This window comes from Bufo bufo, chromosome 8 (genome assembly GCF_905171765.1).
Source record: "Bufo bufo chromosome 8, aBufBuf1.1, whole genome shotgun sequence".
NCBI lineage: Eukaryota > Metazoa > Chordata > Amphibia > Anura > Bufonidae > Bufo > Bufo bufo.
Window position 1 is genome coordinate 229,820,726 of NC_053396.1, and position 24,295 is coordinate 229,845,020.

At 42.6% G+C, this 24,295-nt stretch overlaps 1 protein-coding gene across 1 annotated transcript in view; it reads right to left on the minus strand.

Annotated features, from left to right (window-relative positions):
• Positions 1 to 21,351, minus strand: part of TBX22 (T-box transcription factor 22) — an 88,069-nt gene extending 66,718 nt beyond the window's left edge. The window contains exon 1 of the mRNA XM_040406443.1: positions 21,268 to 21,351. Within this exon, the coding sequence (XP_040262377.1) occupies positions 21,268 to 21,290 (23 nt within the window). The 5' untranslated portion in view covers positions 21,291 to 21,351. The remainder of the gene's footprint in view (positions 1 to 21,267) is intronic.
• Between the last annotated feature and the right edge of the window lie 2,944 nt (positions 21,352 to 24,295).

The window sequence follows — 24,295 nt, forward strand, 5'->3', positions numbered from 1 at the left end:
TCTGCTCAGTATATACAGTGCTGGACTCTATATATAATTATCTGCTCAGTATATACAGTGCTGGACTCTCTATATAATTATCTGCTCAGTATATACAGTGCTGGACTCTGTATATAATTATCTGCTCAGTATATAGAGTGCTGGACTCTATATATAATTATCTGCTCAGTATATACAGTGCTGGACTCTATATAATTATCTGCTCAGTATATACAGTGCTGGACTCTATATATAATTATCTGCTCAGTATATACAGTGCTGGACTCTCTATATATAATTATCTGCTCAGTATATACAGTGCTGGACTCTATATATAATTATCTGCTCAGTATATACAGTGCTGGACTCTCTATATATAATTATCTGATCAGTATATACAGTGCTGGACTCTATATATAATTATCTGCTCAGTATATACAGTGCTGGACTCTATATAATTATCTGCTCAGTATATACAGTGCTGGACTCTATATAATTATCTGCTCAGTATATACAGTGCTGGACTCTCTATATATAATTATCTGCTCAGTATATACAGTGCTGGACTCTATATATAATTATCTGCTCAGTATATACAGTGCTGGACTCTATATATAATTATCTGCTCAGTATATACAGTGCTGGACTCTATATATATAATTATCTGCTCAGTATATACAGTGCTGGACTCTCTATATAATTATCTGTTCAGTATATACAGTGCTGGACTCTGTATATAATTATCTGCTCAGTATATACAGTGCTGGACTCTATATAATTATCTGCTCAGTATATACAGTGCTGGACTCTGTATATAATTATCTGCTCAGTATATACAGTGCTGGACTCTATATATAATTATCTGCTCAGTATATACAGTGCTGGACTCTATATAATTATCTGCTCAGTATATACAGTGCTGGACTCTGTATATAATTATCTGCTCAGTATATACAGTGCTGGACTCTCTATATATAATTATCTGCTCAGTATATACAGTGCTGGACTCTATATATAATTATCTGCTCAGTATATACAGTGCTGGACTCTATATATAATTATCTGCTCAGTATATACAGTGCTGGACTCTCTATATATAATTATCTGCTCAGTATATACAGTGCTGGACTCTATATATAATTATCTGATCAGTATATACAGTGCTGGACTCTATATAATTATCTGATCAGTATATACAGTGCTGGACTCTCTATATAATTATCTGCTCAGTATATACAGTGCTGGACTCTATATATATAATTATCTGCTCAGTATATACAGTGCTGGACTCTATATATAATTATCTGCTCAGTATATACAGTGCTGGACTCTATATATATATAATTATCTGCTCAGTATATACAGTGCTAGACTCTATATATAATTATCTGCTCAGTATATACAGTGCTGGACTCTCTATATAATTATCTGTTCAGTATATACAGTGCTGGACTCTGTATATAATTATCTGCTCAGTATATACAGTGCTGGACTCTCTATATATAATTATCTGCTCAGTATATACAGTGCTGGACTCTATATATAATTATCTGCTCAGTATATACAGTGCTGGACTCTATATATATAATTATCTGCTCAGTATATACAGTGCTGGACTCTCTATATATAATTATCTGCTCAGTATATACAGTGCTGGACTCTATATATAATTATCTGCTCAGTATATACAGTGCTGGACTCTCTATATATAATTATCTGCTCAGTATATACAGTGCTGGACTCTATATATAATTATCTGATCAGTATATACAGTGCTGTACTCTATATATAATTATCTGATCAGTATATACAGTGCTGGACTCTGTATATAATTATCTGCTCAGTATATACAGTGCTGGACTCTCTATATATAATTATCTGCTCAGTATATACAGTGCTGGACTCTATATATAATTATCTGTTCAGTATATACAGTGCTGGACTCTATATATAATTATCTGATCAGTATATACAGTGCTGTACTCTATATATAATTATCTGCTCAGTATATACAGTGCTGGACTCTCTATATATAATTATCTGATCAGTATATACAGTGCTGGACTCTATATATAATTATCTGCTCAGTATATACAGTGCTGGACTCTATATATAATTATCTGCTCAGTATATACAGTGCTGGACTCTCTATATAATTATCTGCTCAGTATATACAGTGCTGGACTCTCTATATATAATTATCTGATCAGTATATACAGTGCTGGACTCTATATATAATTATCTGCTCAGTATATACAGTGCTGGACTCTATATATAATTATCTGCTCAGTATATACAGTGCTGGACTCTATATATAATTATCTGCTCAGTATATACAGTGCTGGACTCTATATATAATTATCTGATCAGTATATACAGTGCTGGACTCTATATATAATTATCTGCTCAGTATATACAGTGCTGTACTCTATATATATATAATTATCCGCTCAGTATATACAGTGCTGGACTCAATGATAGAAAACAGAGGGTGGTTATTAACGGTACACACTCAGATTGGGTCACTGTCACTAGTGGGGTACCACAGGGGTCAGTATTGGGGAGGTCACTGTCACTAGTGGAGTACCTCAGGGGTCAATATTGGGCCCTATTCTCTTCAATATATTTATTAATGATCTTGTAGAAGGCTTGCATAGTAAAGTATCAATTTTCGCAGATGACACTAAACTGTGTAAAGTAATTTATACTGAAGAGGACAGTATACTGTATATATACTACAGAGGACAGTATACTGTATATATATATACTACAGAGGACAGTATACTGTGAATATACTACAGAGGACAGTGTACTGTATACATTCTACAGAGGACAGTATACTGTATATACACTACAGAGGACAGTATACTGTATATATATATACTACAGAGGACAGTGTACTGTATATATACTACAGAGGACAGTATACTGTATATATACTACAGAGGACAGTATACTGTATATATATACTACAGAGGAAAGTATACTGTATATATACTACAGAGGACAGTATACTGTGAATATACTACAGAGGACAGTATACTGTATATATACTACAGAGGACAGTATACTGTATATATACTACAGAGGACAGTATACTGTATATATACTACAGAAGACAGTATACTGTATATATACTACAGAGGACAGTATACTGTATATATATACTACAGAGGACAGTATACTGTATATATACTACAGAGGACAGTATACTGTATATATACACTACAGAGGACAGTATACTGTGAATATACTACAGAGGACAGTATACTGTATATATACTACAGAGGACAGTATACTGTGAATATACTACAGAGGACAGTATACTGTATACATACTACAGAGGACAGTATACTGTATATATACTACAGAGGACAGTATACTGTATATATACTACAGAGGACAGTATACTGAATATATACTACAGAGGACAGTATACTGTATATATACTACAGAAGACAGTATACTGTATATATACTACAGAGGACAGTATACTGTATATATATACTACAGAGGACAGTATACTGTATATATACTACAGAGGACAGTATACTGTATATATACACTACAGAGGACAGTATACTGTGAATATACTACAGAGGACAGTATACTGTATATATACTACAGAGGACAGTATACTGTGAATATACTACAGAGGACAGTATACTGTATACATACTACAGAGGACAGTATACTGTATATATACTACAGAGGACAGTATACTGTATATATACTACAGAGGACAGTATACTGTAAATATACTACAGAGGACAGTATACTGTATACATACTACAGAGGACAGTATACTGTATATATACTACAGAGGACAGTATACTGTATATATACTACAGAGGACAGTATACTGTATATATACTACAGAGGACAGTATACTGTATATATACTACAGAGGACAGTATACTGTATATATACTACAGAGGACAGTATACTGTATATACTACAGAGGACAGTATACTGTATACATACTACAGAGGACAGTATACTGTATATATACTACAGAGGACAGTATACTGTATATACTACAGAGGACAGTATACTGTATACATACTACAGAGGACAGTATACTGTATATATACTACAGAGGACAGTATACTGTATATATACTACAGAGGACAGTATACTGTATATATATACTACAGAGGACAGTATACTGTATATATACTACAGAGGACAGTATACTGTATATATACTACAGAGGACAGTATACTGTATATATATACTACAGAGGACAGTATACTGTATATATACTACAGAGGACAGTATACTGTATATACTACAGAGGACAATATACTGTATATATACTACAGAGGACAGTATACTGTATATATATACTACAGAGGACAGTATACTGTATATATACTACAGAGGACAGTATACTGTATTTCCCATTTCGTCCTACGGCAGCACAGAATGGGTTAACTTTGTTCTCATCCGATCCTAGGACCGCCCACCTAGATAATAGGTACAGATTAAAACAATTAACTCATTAGTAGTGACCTATAAAGGTAGCCTCCTCCAGAACCTCCTTGTGTTTTTTTATAGTCCTCATCGGAGGATGAAGCCCACCTATGGATCCACCTTGGATATGGCCGTTTGTACCTTGTTGTTTCCAAGGTCCAGGCCGGAGAGTGGTTACAGCCATGTATGGTTCCCTGGCTCCACTCTCGTCCCGCTTACCTCCCACCTGCGTCCCTTCAGCGTCCGGCCATTGGTTTGGCTGATAAGCGCTGTGCCGCCTCAGGTATTGCCGGCTATCTTCTACTTCCGGTTTCGCAGGTGGAACGCATCGTGGAACGCAGACGCGGCGGCGTCTGACGTCATAGGCGCACGCCCATTCCTTTGGGCGCCAAATTCAAATGTCAGGTATAAAAAGCGGGACTATGCAGAGCTCAGCTGCCCTGGTGCCTAGGCAGCTGAGCTCTAGCGATTTGAAGGTATTTGCCTGTCCTATTGTCAGGCAGTTAACCCCTCATTGCCCTGCTGTTATGTTGAATGATTATACCTTCATTTTTTATTACAGATGTCCTCCACATCCAGCAAGAGGGCTCGCAAGAGCAGACACAGATTGTGTCAGGGTTGTGACCAACCCCTTCCTGATGATTTCCTGCAGGATCTCTGCCTCAGGTGTTTCCAGGACGCACAGGGAACTACACCTGCTAAGAAGAAACAGAGAGCTGAACCTGCACTCTGCATCTCCTGTCTGCAGCCCTTACTGGAAGACCATACCTCTAACATCTGCGAGCAGTGTTCCCATCCAGATGAAACATCAGATGACGACACCACCAAGATGATGTCTCTGTTCAAGGCTTTCCTCAAACAAACTAAATCTAAAAAGTAATCAAAAAAGAGGAGACATCTTCTTCTTCTGTGGATTCACGGTCAGAAGGCGAAGTCTCCTCTAGTTCGGAGTCGCCGGTTCTAGAAGATAACTTTCTATTCAATAAATCTGACACGAATCATCTTATTAAGGAGGTAAAGAGTATCATGGAAACCAGTAAGGAAAAGGCCAGTAGCCATGACGAGGATAATCTCTTCTACTTTCCGAAGAAGAAGGCGTCAGTGTTTCCAGGTCACCCTGTTCTTGATGCAGTTATGCGTAAGGAGTGGGAACATCCAGTGGCAAGGCTGAGCTTAGGCTCCAGATTCAGAGCAGTTTATAAAACAGATCCAGCGGAATCCTCGAGCTGGGAAGGCCCTGCTAGGGTAGACCCAGCAGTGACGAGATTAGCCAGAAAATCATTCTTTCCATCAGATGACTCGGCTTTATTGAAGGACCCTATGGAGAGGAAGGCGGATGGCCTCCTTAAGAGGTCTCACACCTATCTAGCGTCTCTTAATAAAGCGGCCATGGCGTCTGTCCCAGTGGCGCGAGCTCTTAGAGTATGGTTAAGCCATCTTGGCAGGGACATTGAAGACGGTGTCCCCAGAGAAGACCTCCTGAAGCAAATACCTAACCTGAAGCTGGCGGCGGAATTCCTCTGCGATTTCCCAGTAGACACGATAAGGTTTTCGGCGAAGAACATGGCTCTCACCAACTCCATACGAAGATCGCTCTGGTTGAAACTCTGGTCTGGGGATCCATCTTCTAAGAACAATTTATGTTCCCTCCCTTTTGAGCCAGGAGAATTGTTCGGGTCTCACCTGGATAAACTCTTGAAGGCGAATATGGAGGATAAAGTACTAAGTTTTCCTCAAGCCAAGCGGAAGGAGAAACCCAGGAGTTTTCGTTCCTACAGACAGGATCCCAGAAGATCAGGCTATAAAGGTCGCTCAAGCCGAGGAAGAACTGACCGTAGAACTTGGGGTTCGTCTGAGAAACCTAAAAGGAAAACGGAAGAGAATAGGCCTCAGAAGCAGGAATTCTGACGCCAGAATTGTAAGGGTAGGAGGTCGATTATCCCTTTTTCACCGGAGCTGGCTTCAAATTACATCAGACAGCTGGGCTCTGGACATCATACAAAATGGCTACAATCTGGAGTTCAGTCGCGCACCGAAACACAGGTTTACTGTAACCAAACCAAGAGATCCACAGATCTTTCTTTTGTTAAGGGAGTTCATAGAAAAGGGAGCTTTGGAACCAGTTCCAAACGATTCAAAAAACTCCGGAATCTACTCCAGAATTTTCTGCGTACCCAAAGGGAATGGGAAGAGTCGGCTGATCATAGACCTGCGCTACTTAAACCATCATCTAAAGAAAATCCATTTCAAAATGGAGACGATGAGATCCATTGCTGCTGTCCTCAGGAAGAACCTGTTCATGGCTTCTTTAGATCTCAAAGACGCCTATCTGCATGTTCCTATAAATCCACAGTCAAGAAGATTCCTGAGAGTTGCCATCAAAAGAGGAAGAGAAGTTTTGCATTTCCAGTTCAAAGCTCTTCCCTTCGGGTTATGTTCAGCCCCGAGGATCTTCACAAAGATAGCAGTACTTATTGCAGTAGAACTTCGCCTGAGGGGGATCCAGATCTTCCCATACCTAGACGACTGGTTGCTGGTAGCCAGTACGGAGAAACTCCTGCATCAACATCTGGAGCAGACGGTGGACCTCTTACAGTCTGTGGGTTTCCTAATAAATTGGGAAAAATCAGACACGGTCCCAGCAACGTCCAAAATCTTCCTAGGGTTCCTAGTGAATACTGTCACCATGAAGCTCTATCTTCCTATGCCAAAGGTGGAAGCACTGAAGAAGGAAATGAAAACTCTGATGTCCCTCCACTCTCCTTCAGTACGAAGGGTGATGAAGACTCTGGGTCATATGACGTCAGTTTCAGAAGCTGTTCCTTGGGCAAATATCCACAGCAGGGATCTTCAGATGAACATGCTGCGAGCTTGGCGACGCTCCAGACTCCGTTTGGACGCGAGAATAAGGCTGAATCCAGCGACAATTCAGTCCCTCAGATGGTGGTTATGCACAGAAAATATAGTCAAAGGGAAGAGCTCCCAGTTCCTGTCTCCAGTGATCATAACTACGGATGCCTCCGGCCAAGGATGGGGAGCCCTTCTTCTGAACAAGTGGGTGCAAGGCCTCTGGACACACGAGGACAGGATGAAATCCTCGAACTACAAAGAGCTGAAGGCGGTCCTGTTGGCTCTTCGCCACTTCAAGTCCGATATAGTAGGGAGATCCGTTCTGATCCGTTCGGACAACTTGACTACCGTATTCTACCTGAACAAACAGGGAGGTACGAGGAGCGGACTTCTTCTGGAGCTGTGCAAAACTATTTTCAGCTGGGCGGAATCACACCTGCTGGAACTAAAAGCAGCGCATATCAGGGGCTGCTGCAATACGCAAGCGGATCATCTGAGCAGGAAGACTGTGAACCAAGCCGAATGGGAGCTCAATCAATCCGTTTTTCACCAAATTACAGAGAAGTGGGGCTCTCCTGCATGGGATCTGATGGCGACAGCAGAGAACAGAAAACTGAGCAGGTTTTGTTCACTGAACAGCTTCGACAGTCCAACAGTGGTGGATGCCTTCTCCATGAGCTGGGAACGCCTATTCGTCTATATATTTCCCCCAGTACCTCTCATCCCGAGAGTTCTTCGGAAGATAGCAGAGGAGAAGCCTCAGGCCATTATGATCACGCCATTTTGGCCGAGAAGGTCGTGGTTTCCCCTCCTTCTTCACTTGTCCAAGGGGAACTTCTGGAAACTCCCCCTGCAGCCAGATCTCCTGTTGCAGAACAACCTGTATCATCAAAATCTACAACGTCTACACCTTACGGCCTGGAGGCTGAGAGAAGTAGACTAGAGAGAATGGGCTTGTCACAATCGGTAATCAACACCCTGCTGGCATCTAGGAAAGACTCTACCAACAGAAAATATGCTAAAGTCTGGAGAAAATTTCTATCCTGGATGTCACAGACCAGCCATGAAACCATCAATATTTCTTCCATCCTGCAGTTCCTCCAAGATGGGTTCCAGAAAGGGCTCAAACCAAATACGCTAAGATCCCACATGACGGCAATGAACTCGGTAACAGAGAATGAATTCCTTCATCATCCTTTCATATTCCGGTTTTTCAAGGCAATCAAGAGGCTCAAACCTGTTCATAGAGACCCAGTACCCATCTGGGATCTTTCTCTGGTACTAAAAAGGGTTGCAGCTCCCCCGTTTGAGCCATTACAAGAAGTGGACTACAAATGGCTTTCCTGCAAGACTCTATTCCTCACAGCAATTACGTCTGCCAAAAGACTGGGGGAACTCCAGGAATTGTCTTCAAAATTCCCATACTTACGTTTCCTGCCAGATGGGGTTCTACTTCGTACTATGCCAGCCTTTTTGCCTAAAGTCCCTTCAACAGCAAACAAAAATAGAGAGTCGTTCCTCCCAGTATTTTTTCCTGAGCCTATGGACGAGAACCAGATACTCTTACATACATTGGATGTTAAAAGAGCTCTACTTATCTATTTACAAAGAACAAGAGAATTCAGAGCAGTAGAAAACCTTTTTGTCCTCTTCTCTGGGCCAAGAAAGGGTTCTTCTCCTTCTAAGGATACTTTGGCAAGATGGATCAAAGCCACAATAATGGAAGCCTATTCTCTGGAAGAGATACCACCTCCATTTCCAGTAAGAGCACATTCCACCAGGGACACGGCTACTTCTTGGGCAGAGGTCGCACAGGTCTCGATTGAAGAAATCTGCAATGCAGCATCCTGGTCTTCCTCCCTGACCTTCGTCAAGCATTATCGTTTGGATGTTAACGCTAGGAGCTCAGCCTTTGGTACCGGGGTTCTGTCTGCAGCTCTGAGTGAGGATACCCCCCCTTGTGATCTATGAAAATCCCATTCTGTGCTGCCGTAGGACGAAATGGGAAAGGAAAAATTCTTACCTGGGATTTTACTTTCCTTGAGTCCGTAGGCAGCACAAGTATACCCTCCCTAATAAATTTCTTATATTGTTTTTTGGCATAAGTCTGGGTCTGAGTCTATTTTTATTAACACAAGGAGGTTCTGGAGGAGGCTACCTTTATAGGTCACTACTAATGAGTTAATTGTTTTAATCTGTACCTATTATCTAGGTGGGCGGTCCTAGGATCGGATGAGAACAAAGTTAACCCATTCTGTGCTGCCTACGGACTCAAGGAAAGTAAAATCCCAGGTAAGAATTTTTCCTATATACTACAGAGGACAGTATACTGTATATATACTACAGAGGACAGTATACTGTATATACTACAGAGGACAGTATACTGTATATATACTACAGAGGACAGTATACTGTATATATACTACAGAGGACAGTATACTGTATATATATACTACAGAGGACAGTATACTGTATATATACTACAGAGGACAGTATACTGTATATACACTACAGAGGACAGTATACTGTATATACTACAGAGGACAGTATACTGTATATATACTACAGAGGACAGTATACTGTGAATATACTACAGAGGACAGTATACTGTATACATACTACAGAGGACAGTATACTGTATATATACTACAGAGGACAGTATACTGTATACATACTACAGAGGACAGTATACTGTATATATACTACAGAGGACAGTATACTGTGAATATACTACAGAGGACAGTATACTGTATACATACTACAGAGGACAGTATACTGTATATATACTACAGAGGACAGTATACTGTATATATATACTACAGAGGACAGTATACTGTATATATACACTACAAAGGACAGTATACTGTATATATACTACAGAGGACAGTATACTGTATATATACTACAGAGGACAGTATACTGTATATATATACTACTAAGGACAGTATACTGTATATATACTACAGAGGACATTATACTGTATATATACTACAGAGGACAGTATACTGTATATATACTACAGAGGACAGTATACTGTATATATACTACAGAGGACAGTATACTGTGTATATACTACAGAGGACAGTATACTGTGTATATACTACAGAGGACAGTATACTGTATATATACTACAGAGGACAGTATACTGTATATATATACTACAGAGGACAGTATACTGTATATATACACTACAGAGGACAGTATACTGTATATATACACTACAGAGGACAGTATACTACTACAGAGGGATCTGGATAGATTGGAGGCTTGGGCAGATAAGTGGCCGATGAGGTTTAACACTGACAAATGTAAAGTTATGCACATGGGAAGGAATAATGCAAGTCACCCGTACATACTACATGGTAAAACACTGGGTAACACTGACATGGAAAAGGATCTAGGAATTTTAATAAACAGCGAACTAAGCTGCAAAAACTAGTGTCAGGCAGCTGCTGCCAAGGCCAATAAGATAATGGGTTGCATCAAAAGGGGCATAGATGGCGGTGATGAGAACATAGTCCTACCACTTTACAAATCGCTAGTCAGACCACACATGGAGTACTGTGTACAGTTCTGGGCTCATGTAAACAAGGCAGACATAGCAGAGCTGGAGAAGGTCCAGAGGAGGGCAACTAAAGTAATAACTGGAATGGGGCAACTACAGTACCCTGAAAGATTATCAACATTAGGGTTATTCACTTTAGAAAAAAGAAGGTTTGTACACAAACATAGAAGAGGATTCTTTACTGTAAGAGCGGTGAGACTGTGGACTCTTTAATGTAAGAGCAGTGAGACTATGGACTCTTTACTGTAAGAGCGGTGAGACTATGGACTCTTTACTGTAAGAGCAGTGAGACTATGGACCCTTTACTGTAAGAGCAGTGAGACTATGGACTCTTTACTGTAAAAGCAGTGAGACTATGGACTCTTTACTGTAAGAGCAGTGAGACTATGGACTCTTTACTGTAAGAGCAGTGAGACTATGGACTCTTTACTGTAAGAGCAGTGAGACTATGGACTCTTTACTGTAAGAGCAGTGAGACTATGGACTCTTCACGGTAAGAGCAGTGAGACTATGGACTCTTTACTGTAAGAGCAGTGAGACTATGGACTCTTTACTGTAAGAGCAGTGAGACTATGGACTCTTTACTGTAAGAGCAGTGAGACTATGGGCTCTTTACTGTAAGAGCAGTGAGACTATGGACTCTATACTGTAAGAGCAGTGAGACTATGGACTCTATACTGTAAGAGCAGTGAGACTATGGACTCTTTACTGTTAGAGCAGTGAGACTAAAGACTCTATACTATAAGAGCAGTGAGACTATGGACTCTTTACTGTAAGAGCAGTGAGACTATGGACTCTTTACTGTAAGAGCGGTGAGACTATGAATTCTTTACTGTAAGACCGGTGAGACTATGGACTCTTTACTGTAAGAGCAGTAAGACTATGGACTATTTACTGTAAGAGCAGTGAGACTATGGACTCTATACTGTAAGAGCAGTGAGACTATGGACTCTGTACTGTAAGAGCAGTGAGACTATGGACTCTATACTGTAAGAGCAGTGAGACTATGGACTCTTTACTGTAAGTGCAGTGAGGCTATGTACTCTTTACGGTAAGTGCAGTGAGACTATGGACTCTTTACGGTAAGAGCAGTGAGACTATGGACACTTTACTGTAAGAGCAGTGAGACTATGGACTCTTTACTGTAAGAGCTGTCAGACTATGGACTCTTTACTGTAAGAACAGTGAGACTATAAACTCTACTGTAAGAGCAGTGAGACTATGGACTCTTTACTGTAAGAGCAGTGAGACTATGGACTCTTTACTGTAAGAGCAGTGAGACTATGGACTCTTTACTGTAAGAGCAGTGAGAATATGGACTCTTTACTGTAAGAGCAGTGAGACTGTGGACTCTTTAATGTAAGAGCAGTGAGACTATGGACTCTTTACTGTAAGAGCAGTGAGAATATGGACTCTTTACTGTAAGAGCAGTGAGACTGTGGACTCTTTAATGGAAGAGCAGTGAGACTATGGACTCTTTACGGTAAGAGCACTGAGACTATAGACTCTTTACTGTAAGAGCAGTGAGACTATGGACTCTATACGGTAAGAGCAGTGAGACTATGGGCTATATACTGTAAGAGCAGTGAGACTATGGACTCTTTACTGTAAGAGCAGTGAGACTATAGACACTTTAATGTAAGAGCGGTGAGACTATGGACTCTTTACTGTAAGAGCGGTGAGACTATGAATTCTTTACTGTAAGACCGGTGAGACTATGGACTTTTTACTGTAAGAGCAGTAAGACTATGGACTATTTACTGTAAGAGCAGTGAGACTATGGACTCCTTACTGTAAGAGCAGTGAGACTATGGACTCTATACTGTAAGAGCAGTGAGACTATGGACTCTTTACTGTAAGAGCAGTGAGACTATGGACTCTTTATGGTAAGTGCAGTGAGACTATGGACTCTATACTGTAAGAGCACTGAGACTATGGACTCTTTACTGTAAGAGCACTGAGACGATGGACTCTATACTGTAAGAGCGGTGAGACTATGTACTTTACTGTAAGAGCAGTGAGACTATGGACTCTTTACTGTAAGAGCAGTGAGACTATGGACTCTTTACTGTAAGAGCAGTGAGACTATGGACTCTTTACTGTAAGAGCAGTGAGACTATGGGACTCTTTACTGTAAGAGCAGTGAGACTATGGACTCTTTACGGTAAGAGCACTGAGACTATGGACTCTACTGTAAGAGCAGTGAGACTATGGACTCTTTACTGTAAGAGCAGTGAGACTATGGACTCTTTACTGTAAGAGCAGTGAGACTATGGACTCTTTACTGTAAGAGCAGTGAGACTATGAACTCTTTACTGTAAGAGCAATGAGACTATGGACTCTTTACTGTAAGAGCAGTGAGACTATGGACTCTTTACGGTAAGAGCAGTGAGACTATGGACTCTTTACTGTAAGAGCAGTAAGACTATGGACTCTTTACTGTAAGAGCAGTGAGACTATGGACTCTTTACTGTGAGAGCAGTGAGACTATGGACTCTTTACTGTAAGAGCAGTGAGACTATGGACTCTTTACGGTAAGAGCAGTGAGACTATGGACTCTTTACTGTAAGAGCAGTAAGACTATGGACTCTTTACTGTAAGAGCAGTGAGACTATGGACTCTTTACTGTGAGAGCAGTGAGACTATGGACTCTTTATGGTAAGAGCAGTGAGACTATGGACTCTTTACTGTAAGAGCAGTGAGACTATGGACCCTTTACTGTAAGAGCAGTGAGACTGTGGACTCTTTGCTGTAAGAGCAGTGAGACTATGGACTCTTTACTGTAAGAGCAGTGAGACTATGGACTCTTTACTGTAAGAGCGGTGAGACTATGGACTCTATACTGTAAGAGCAGTGAGACTATGGACTCTTTACTGTAAGAGCAGTGAGACTATGGACTCTGTACTGTAAGAGCAGTGAGACTATGGACTCTTTACTGTAAGAGCAGTGAGACTATGGACTCTTTACTGTAAGAGCAGTGAGACTATGGACTCTGTACTGTAAGAGCAGGGAGACTATGGACTCTTTACAGTAAGAGCAGTGAGACTATGGACTCTTTACTGTAAGAGCAGTGAGACTATGGACTCTTTACTGTAAGAGCTGTCAGACTATGGACTCTTTACTGTAAGAACAGTGAGACTATGGACTCTACTGTAAGAGCAGTGAGACTATGGACTCTACACTGTAAGAGCAGTGAGACTATGGACTCTACACTGTAAGAGCAGTGAGACTATGGACTCTTTACTGTAAGAGCAGTGAGACTATGGACTCTATACTGTAAGAGCAGTGAGACTATGGACTCTTTACTGTAAGAGCAGTGAGACTATGGACTCTTTACTGTAAGAGCAGTGAGACTATGGACTCTATACTGTAAGAGCAGTGAGACTATGGACTCTTTACTGTAAGAGCAGTGAGACTATGGACTCTTTACTGTAAGAGCAGTGAGACTATGGACTCTATACTGTAAGAGCAGTGAGACTATGGACTCTTTACTGTAAGAGCAGTGAGACTATGGACTCTACTGTAAGAGCAGTGAGACTATGGACTCTATACTGTAAGAGCAGTGAGACTATGGACTCTTTACTGTAAGAGCAGTGAGACTATGGACTCTACTGTAAGAGCAGTGAGACTATGGACTCTTTACTGTAAGAGCAGTGAGACTGTGGACTCTTTACTGTAAGAGCAGTGAGACTGTGGACTCTATACTGTAAGAGCAGTGAGACTATGGACTCTTTACTGTAAGAGCAGTGAGACTATGGACTCTTTACTGTAAGAGCAGTGAGACTATGGACTCTTTACTGTAAGAGCAGTTAGACTATGGACTCTTTACTGTAAGAGCAGTGAGACTATGGACTCTTTACTGTAAGAGCAGAGAGACTATGGACTCTTTACTGTAAGAGCAGTGAGACTATGGACTCTTTATTGTAATAGCAGTGAGACTATGGACTCTTTACTGTAAGAGCAGTGAGACTATGGACTCTTTACTGTAAGAGCGGAGAGACTGTAGATTCTTTACTGTAAGAGCAGTGAGACTATGGACTCTTTACTGTAAGAGCAGTGAGACTATGGACTCTATACTGTAAGAGCAGTGAGACTATGGACTCTTTACTGTAAGAGCAGTGAGACTATGGACTCTGTACTGTAAGAGCAGTGAGACTGTGGACTCTTTACTGTAAGAGCAGTGAGACTATGGACTCTATACTGTAAGAGCAGTGAGACTATGGACTCTACTGTAAGAGCAGTGAGACTATGGACTCTTTACTGTAAGAGCAGTGAGACTATGGACTCTTTATTGTAATAGCAGTGAGACTATGGACTCTTTACTGTAAGAGCAGTGAGACTATGGACTCTTTACTGTAAGAGCAGTGAGACTATGGACTCTTTACTGTAAGAGCAGTGAGAATATGGACTCTTTACTGTAAGAGCAGTGAGACTGTGGACTCTTTAATGTAAGAGCAGTGAGACTATGGACTCTTTACTGTAAGAGCAGTGAGAATATGGACTCTTTACTGTAAGAGCAGTGAGACTGTGGACTCTTTAATGGAAGAGCAGTGAGACTATGGACTCTTTACGGTAAGAGCACTGAGACTATAGACTCTTTACTGTAAGAGCAGTGAGACTATGGACTCTATACTGTAAGAGCAGTGAGACTATAGACTCTTTACTGTAAGAGCAGTGAGACTATAGACACTTTAATGTAAGAGCGGTGAGACTATGGACTCTTTACTGTAAGAGCGGTGAGACTATGAATTCTTTACTGTAAGACCGGTGAGACTATGGACTTTTTACTGTAAGAGCAGTAAGACTATGGACTATTTACTGTAAGAGCAGTGAGACTATGGACTCCTTACTGTAAGAGCAGTGAGACTATGGACTCTATACTGTAAGAGCACTGAGACTATGGACTCTTTACTGTAAGAGCACTGAGACGATGGACTCTATACTGTAAGAGCGGTGAGACCATGTACTTTACTGTAAGAGCAGTGAGACTATGGACTCTTTACTGTAAGAGCAGTGAGACTATGGACTCTTTACTGTAAGAGCAGTGAGACTATGGACTCTTTACTGTAAGAGCAGTGAGACTATGGGACTCTTTACTGTAAGAGCAGTGAGACTATGGACTCTTTACGGTAAGAGCACTGAGACTATGGACTCTACTGTAAGAGCAGTGAGACTATGGACTCTTTACTGTAAGAGCAGTGAGACTATGGACTCTTTACTGTAAGAGCAGTGAGACTATGGACTCTTTACTGTAAGAGCAGTGAGACTATGGACTCTTTACTGTAAGAGCAGTGAGACTATGAACTCTTTACTGTAAGAGCAATGAGACTATGGACTCTTTACTGTAAGAGCAGTGAGACTATGGACTCTTTACGGTAAGAGCAGTGAGACTATGGACTCTTTACTGTAAGAGCAGTGAGACTATGGACTCTTTACTGTAAGAGCAGTGAGACTATGGACTCTTTACTGTGAGAGCAGTGAGACTATGGACTCTTTACTGTAAGAGCAGTGAGACTATGGACTCTTTACGGTAAGAGCAGTGAGACTATGGACTCTTTACTGTAAGAGCAGTAAGACTATGGACTCTTTACTGTAAGAGCAGTGAGACTATGGACTCTTTACTGTGAGAGCAGTGAGACTATGGACTCTTTATGGTAAGAGCAGTGAGACTATGGACTCTTTACTGTAAGAGCAGTAAGACTATGGACTCTTTACTGTAAGAGCAGTGAGACTATAGACACTTTAATGTAAGAGCGGTGAGACTATGGACTCTTTACTGTAAGAGCGGTGAGACTATGAATTCTTTACTGTAAGACCGGTGAGACTATGGACTTTTTACTGTAAGAGCAGTAAGACTATGGACTATTTACTGTAAGAGCAGTGAGACTATGGACTCCTTACTGTAAGAGCAGTGAGACTATGGACTCTATACTGTAAGAGCAGTGAGACTATGGACTCTTTACTGTAAGAGCAGTGAGACTATGGACTCTTTATGGTAAGTGCAGTGAGACTATGGACTCTATACTGTAAGAGCACTGAGACTATGGACTCTTTACTGTAAGAGCACTGAGACGATGGACTCTATACTGTAAGAGCGGTGAGACTATGTACTTTACTGTAAGAGCAGTGAGACTATGGACTCTTTACTGTAAGAGCAGTGAGACTATGGACTCTTTACTGTAAGAGCAGTGAGACTATGGACTCTTTACTGTAAGAGCAGTGAGACTATGGGACTCTTTACTGTAAGAGCAGTGAGACTATGGACTCTTTACGGTAAGAGCACTGAGACTATGGACTCTACTGTAAGAGCAGTGAGACTATGGACTCTTTACTGTAAGAGCAGTGAGACTATGGACTCTTTACTGTAAGAGCAGTGAGACTATGGACTCTTTACTGTAAGAGCAGTGAGACTATGGACTCTTTACTGTAAGAGCAGTGAGACTATGAACTCTTTACTGTAAGAGCAATGAGACTATGGACTCTTTACTGTAAGAGCAGTGAGACTATGGACTCTTTACGGTAAGAGCAGTGAGACTATGGACTCTTTACTGTAAGAGCAGTAAGACTATGGACTCTTTACTGTAAGAGCAGTGAGACTATGGACTCTTTACTGTGAGAGCAGTGAGACTATGGACTCTTTATGGTAAGAGCAGTGAGACTATGGACTCTTTACTGTAAGAGCAGTGAGACTATGGACCCTTTACTGTAAGAGCAGTGAGACTGTGGACTCTTTGCTGTAAGAGCAGTGAGACTATGGACTCTTTACTGTAAGAGCAGTGAGACTATGGACTCTTTACTGTAAGAGCGGTGAGACTATGGACTCTATACTGTAAGAGCAGTGAGACTATGGACTCTTTACTGTAAGAGCAGTGAGACTATGGACTCTGTACTGTAAGAGCAGTGAGACTATGGACTCTTTACTGTAAGAGCAGTGAGACTATGGACTCTTTACTGTAAGAGCAGTGAGACTATGGACTCTGTACTGTAAGAGCAGGGAGACTATGGACTCTTTACAGTAAGAGCAGTGAGACTATGGACTCTTTACTGTAAGAGCAGTGAGACTATGGACTCTTTACTGTAAGAGCAGTGAGACTATGGACTCTTTACTGTAAGAGCTGTGAGACTATGGAGTCTTTACTGTAAGAGCAGTGAGACTATGGACTCTTTACAGTAAGAGCAGTGAGACTATGGACTCTTTACTGTAAGAGCAGTGAGACTATGGACTCTTTACTGTAAGAGCAGTGAGACTATGGACTCTTTACTGTAAGAGCAGTGAGACTATGGACTCTTTACTGTAAGAGCAGTGAGACTATGGGACTCTTTACTGTAAGAGCAGTGAGACTATGGACTCTTTACGGTAAAAGCACTGAGACTATGGACTCTACTGTAAGAGCAGTGAGACTATGGACTCTTTACTGTAAGAGCAGTGAGACTATGGACTCTTTACTGTAAGAGCAGTAAGACTATGGACTCTTTACTGTAAGAGCAGTGAGACTATGGACTCTTTACTGTAAGAGCAGTGAGACTATGGACTCTATACTGTAAGAGCAGTGAGACTGTGGACTCTTTACTGTAAGAGCAGTGAGACTATGGACTCTTTACTGTAAGAGCAGCGAGACTATGGGCTCTTTACTGTAAGAGCAGTGAGACTATGGACTCTTTACTGTAAGAGCAGTGAGACTGTGGACTTTTTACTGTAAGAGCAGTGAGACTATGGACTCTTTACTGTAAGAGCAGTGAGACTGTGGACTCTTTACTGTAAGAGCAGTGAGACTATGGACTCTTTACTGTAAGAGCAGTGAGACTATGGACTCTTTACTGTAAGAGCAGTGAGACTATGGGACTCTTTACTGTAAGAGCAGTGAGACTATGGACTCTTTACGGTAAAAGCACTGAGACTATGGACTCTACTGTAAGAGCAGTGAGACTATGGACTCTTTACTGTAAGAGCAGTGAGACTATGGACTCTTTACTGTAAGAGCAGTGAGACTATGGACTCTTTACTGTAAGAGCAGTGAGACTATGGACTCTTTACTGTAAGAGCAGTGAGACTATGGACTCTTTACTGTAAGAGCAGTGAGACTATGGGACTCTTTACTGTAAGAGCAGTGAGACTATGGACTCTTTACGGTAAAAGCACTGAGACTATGGACTCTACTGTAAGAGCAGTGAGACTATGGACTCTTTACTGTAAGAGCAGTGAGACTATGGACTCTTTACTGTAAGAGCAGTAAGACTATGGACTCTTTACTGTAAGAGCAGTGAGACTATGGACTCTTTACTGTAAGAGCAGTGAGACTATGGACTCTATACTGTAAGAGCAGTGAGACTGTGGACTCTTTACTGTAAGAGCAGTGAGACTATGGACTCTTTACTGTAAGAGCAGCGAGACTATGGGCTCTTTACTGTAAGAGCAGTGAGACTATGGACTCTTTACTGTAAGAGCAGTGAGACTGTGGACTTTTTACTGTAAGAGCAGTGAGACTGTGGACTCTATACTGTAAGAGCAGTGAGACTATGGACTCTATACTGTAAGAGCAGTGAGACTATGGACTCTATACTGTAAGAGCAGTGAGACTATGGACTCTGTACTGTAAGAGCAGTGAGACTATGGACTCTTTACTGTAAGAGCAGTGAGACTGTGGACTTTTTACTGTAAGAGCAGTGAGACTATGGACTCTTTACTGTAAGAGCAGCGAGACTATGGGCTCTTTACTGTAAGAGCAGTGAGACTATGGACTCTTTACTGTAAGAGCAGTGAGACTGTGGACTTTTTACTGTAAGAGCAGTGAGACTGTGGACTCTATACTGTAAGAGCAGTGAGACTATGGACTCTATACTGTAAGAGCAGTGAGACTATGGACTCTATACTGTAAGAGCAGTGAGACTATGGACTCTGTACTGTAAGAGCAGTGAGACTATGGACTCTTTACTGTAAGAGCAGTGAGACTGTGGACTTTTTACTGTAGGAGCAGTGAGACTATGGACTCTGTACTGTAAGAGCAGTGAGACTATGGACTCTTTACTGTAAGAGCAGTGAGACTATGGACTCTTTACTGTAAGAGCAGTGAGACTATGGACTATATACTGTAAGAGCAGTGAGACTATGGACTCTTTACTGTAAGAGCAGTGAGACTATGGACTCTATACTGTAAGAGCAGTGAGACTATGGACTCTTTACTGTAAGGGCAGTGAGACTATGGACTCTATACTGTAAGAGCAGTGAGACTATGGACTCTTTACTGTAAGAGCAGTGAGACTATGGACTCTTTACTGTAAGAGCAGTGAGACTATGGACTCTTTACTGTAAGGGCAGTGAGACTATGGACTCTTTACTGTAAGAGCAGTGAGACTATGGACTCTTTACTGTAAGAGCAGTGAGACTATGGAACTCTCTGCCTGAGGAGGTGGTGATGGTGAGTACAATAAAGGAGTTCAGGAGGGGTCTGGATGTATTTCTGGAGTGTAATAATATTACAGGCTATAGCTACTAGAGAGGGGTCGTTGATCCAGGGAGTTATTCTGATGCCTGATTAGAGTCGGGAAAGAATTTTTTATTCCCCTAAAGTGGGGAAAATTGGCTTCTACCTCACAGTTTTTTTTTGCCTTCCTCTGGATCCACTTGCAGGATGACAGGCCGAACTGGATGGACAAATGTCTTTTTTCGGCCTTATGTACTATGTTACTATGTATACACCCATGTCTAGTCTATACAGCAAGCTCTTTAGGAGCCAGTGCAGAGGATGGGAGTGGTAGTGTCCCTCACGTGATTGTGTGTCATGGTGTTCTCTTTTAGATTATTTCTTGCTCTGGATCAGAGCAGTGAATGTACAAAAGTCTCTGCCTTTACCTAATGCAGCATATATCTTGTGGTGCATCCAGCAATATTAGGTACAAAGTGCAGTTTCTGGCACTAGATGAGGAGGGATGGTGGCCTATTTGTGGCATTTAAATGGTGCTAGAAGGTACTTGTTACATAGGCTTGAGCTTCGTATGGCCTGGTGATCATTCTAAGTGATGGGTGTCTGATCTGTTTTCCCTGACCGGCAGCAGGGTCAGTAGAGCTGCGCTCTTGGTGATCACTCTGCTGTTTTGGCACACTGTAGCCATGTTCTATCTGGAGTGAAGCTCTGACATGAATTCTGCATACGGTCCCTTGGAGTGGGAGCTCGGACATGTGCTTCCTACCTACCTGTATCTAATCAGGACCAGCCCACTACTACAGGGTGCTTCGCCCTGTTCCTGCCAACCACTGCCAACCATATCTCTTCTTGCTGGAACACACGGCCTAACATAACCATACATAATGAACCATTACAGCAATTACAGATCCCCCCAAGTCTGGGGAACTGCACACATATAATAGGACAACAACCACCACTGTGGTCGCCCCTCACCTGCCGGCCTTGGTAATGATCATCTCAGTCCCGATCTGGTGGAATCTCCTCCACAGTTCTCCTCCTTGTAGCTCCACCTGGACGCCGCTCTCCTTCTGGGCTGCTGGTTTCGGAGATGGCGGTGCAGATTTAGGTCTTTTCTCTGGCAGCGAGAGAGAAAGTCAGAGGGTTAAGTAACAGGAAGAATTGGGTGAGGGGTCCCTTACAAGGGTGAGGGGGCTCTTACAGAGGTGAGGGGGCACTTATAGGGGTGAGGGGGCTCTAATACAGCTGAGGGGGATCTAATATATGTGAGGGGGCTCTTACAGAGGTGAGGGGGCCCTTACAGGGGTGAGGGGGCTCTAATACAGGTAAGGGGGCTCTAATATATGTGAGGGGGCTCTTACAGAGGTGAGGGGGCCCTTACAGGGGTGAGGGGGCTCTAATACAGGTAAGGGGGCTATAATACAGCTGAGGGGGCTCATATATATGTGAGGGGGCCCTTACAGAGGTGAGGGGGCCCTTACAGGGGTGAGGGGGCTCTAATACAGGTAAGGGGGCTATAATACAGCTGAGGGGGATCTAATATATGTGAGGGGGTCCTTACAGGGGTGAGGGGGCTCTAATACAGGTAAGGGGGCTATGATACAGATGAGGTGGCTCTAACAACTCGGCCGTGTTAGCCCCCCCATATCAAAATTTTTGAACAAAACATATGCAGTTGGTTAGATCTTTGTTAGATCCGGTTGGATCAATTGTTGTTTGCGTTAGATCTCACACAGAAGGAGAGATATTAGCAGTTATTGGCAGGGGGGGGGCTAACCCGTCATCAGCCCCCCCTTATCAAAAAATTGACCAAACAATTAGCTATTTTGGAAGATATTTGTTAGATCTCACATAATTACAGACTTATTAAGTGATTAATGAGGGGGGGCTAGCCCCCCCACATGCAATTTTCAGGTAAAATTTGACCTTCGTTAGATCCGCTAAGATCAAGTGGTTTTAACATTAGATCTCATATAATTACAGAGATATTATAAATGTTCAGTATTACATAAGGGGGGAGCTAGCCCCCCACATACAATTTTCTGGTAAAAATTCATTCAGGTTACTGGATCTGCATTAGATCCGCTAAGATCAAGTGGTTTCAACGTTAGATCTCATATAATTACAGAGATATTATGGATATTTGGTATTACATAAGGGGGGCTAGCCCCCCCCCCCCCCCCCCCACATATAATTCTCGGGAAAAAATTCATTCAGGCTAATAGGCCTTCGTTAGATCCGGTAAGATCAAGTGGTTTCAACGTTAGATCTCATATAATTACAGAGATATTTCACATGAAGACACAGATATTAGGTAGTATTATTAAATAGGGGGGCTAGCCCCCCCCCCCTTATGTAATACCAAATATCCATAATATCTCTGTAATTAAATAAGCTCTAACGTTGAAACCACTTGATCTTACCGGATCTAACGAAGGCCTATTAGCCTGCATCAAATTTTACCTGAAATTTGCATATGGGGGGGCTAGCCCCCCCTCATTAATCACTTAATAAGTCTGTAATTATGTGAGATCTAGCAAAACAACTAGTTGATCATACTTGATCTAACAAATATCTTCCAAAATAGCTAATTTTTTGGTACATTTTTTGATAAGGGGGGGCTGATGACGGGTTAGCCCCCCCCCTGCCAATAACTGTTAATATCTCCCTTCTGTGTGAGATCTAACGCAAACAACAATTGATCCAACCTGATCTAACAAAGATCTAACCAACTGCATAGGTTTTGTTCAAAAATTTTGATATGGGGGGGCTAACACGGCTGAGGTTATGGGGGGGCTAACAGGGCTGAGGTTATGGGGGGGCTAACACGCCTGAGGTGGCTCTAATATATGTGAGGGGGCTCTTACAGAAGTGAGGGGGCTCTTACAGGGGTGAGGGGGCTCTAATACAGGTAAGGGGGCTATAATACAGATGAGGGGGCTCTAATATATGTGAGGAAGCTCTTACAGAGGTGAGGGGGCTCTTATAGGGGGCACTTACAGAGATGGGGGACTCTTACAGAGGTGAGGGGGCACTTATAAGGGTAAGGGGGCTCTTACAGGGGTGAGGGGGCTCTTACAGAGGTGAGGGGGCTCTTACAGGGGTGAGGGGGCTCTTACAGGGGAGTGGGGGCTCTTACAGGGGTGAGGGGGCTCTTACAGGGGTGAGGGGGCTCTTACAGAGGTGAGGGGGCTCTTACAGAGGTGAGAGGGCTCTTACAGGGGTGAGGGGGCTCTTACAGAGGTGAGGGGGCTCTTACAGGGGTGAGGGGGCTCTTACAGGAGTGAGGGGGCTCTTACAGAGGTGAGGGGGCTCTTACAGGGGTGAGGGGGCTCTAATACAGGTAAGGGGGCTATAATACAGATGAGGGGGCTCTAATATATGTGAGGAAGCTCTTACAGAGGTGAGGGGGCTCTTATAGGGTTGAGGGGGCTCTTACAGGGGAGTGAGGGCTCTCACAGGGGGCACTTACAGAGATGGGGGACTCTTACAGAGGTGAGGGGGCACTTATAAGGGTAAAGGGGCTCTTACAGGGGTGAGGGGGCACTTACAGAGGTGAGGGGGCACTTATAAGGGTAAGGGGGCTCTTACAGAGGTGAGGGGGCTCTTACAGGGGTGAGGGGGCTCTTACAGGGGAGTGGGGGCTCTTACAGGGTTGAGGGGGCTCTTACAGGGGGCTCTTACAGAGGTGAGGGGGCTCTTACAGAGGTGAGGGGGCTCTTACAGGGGAGTGGGGGCTCTTACAGGGTTGAGGGGGCTCTTACAGGGGGCACTTACAGAGGTGAGGGGGCTCTTACAGAGGTGAGGGGGCACTTATAAGGGTGAGGGGGCTCTTACAGAGGTGAGGGGGCACTTACAGGGGTGAGGGGGCTCTTACAGGGGTGAGGGGGCTCTTACAGAGGTGAGGGGGCTCTTACAGGGGTGAGGGGGCTCTCACAGGAGTGAGGGGGCTCTTACAGAGGTGAGGGGGCTCTTACAGGGGTGAGGGGGCTCTTACAGAGGT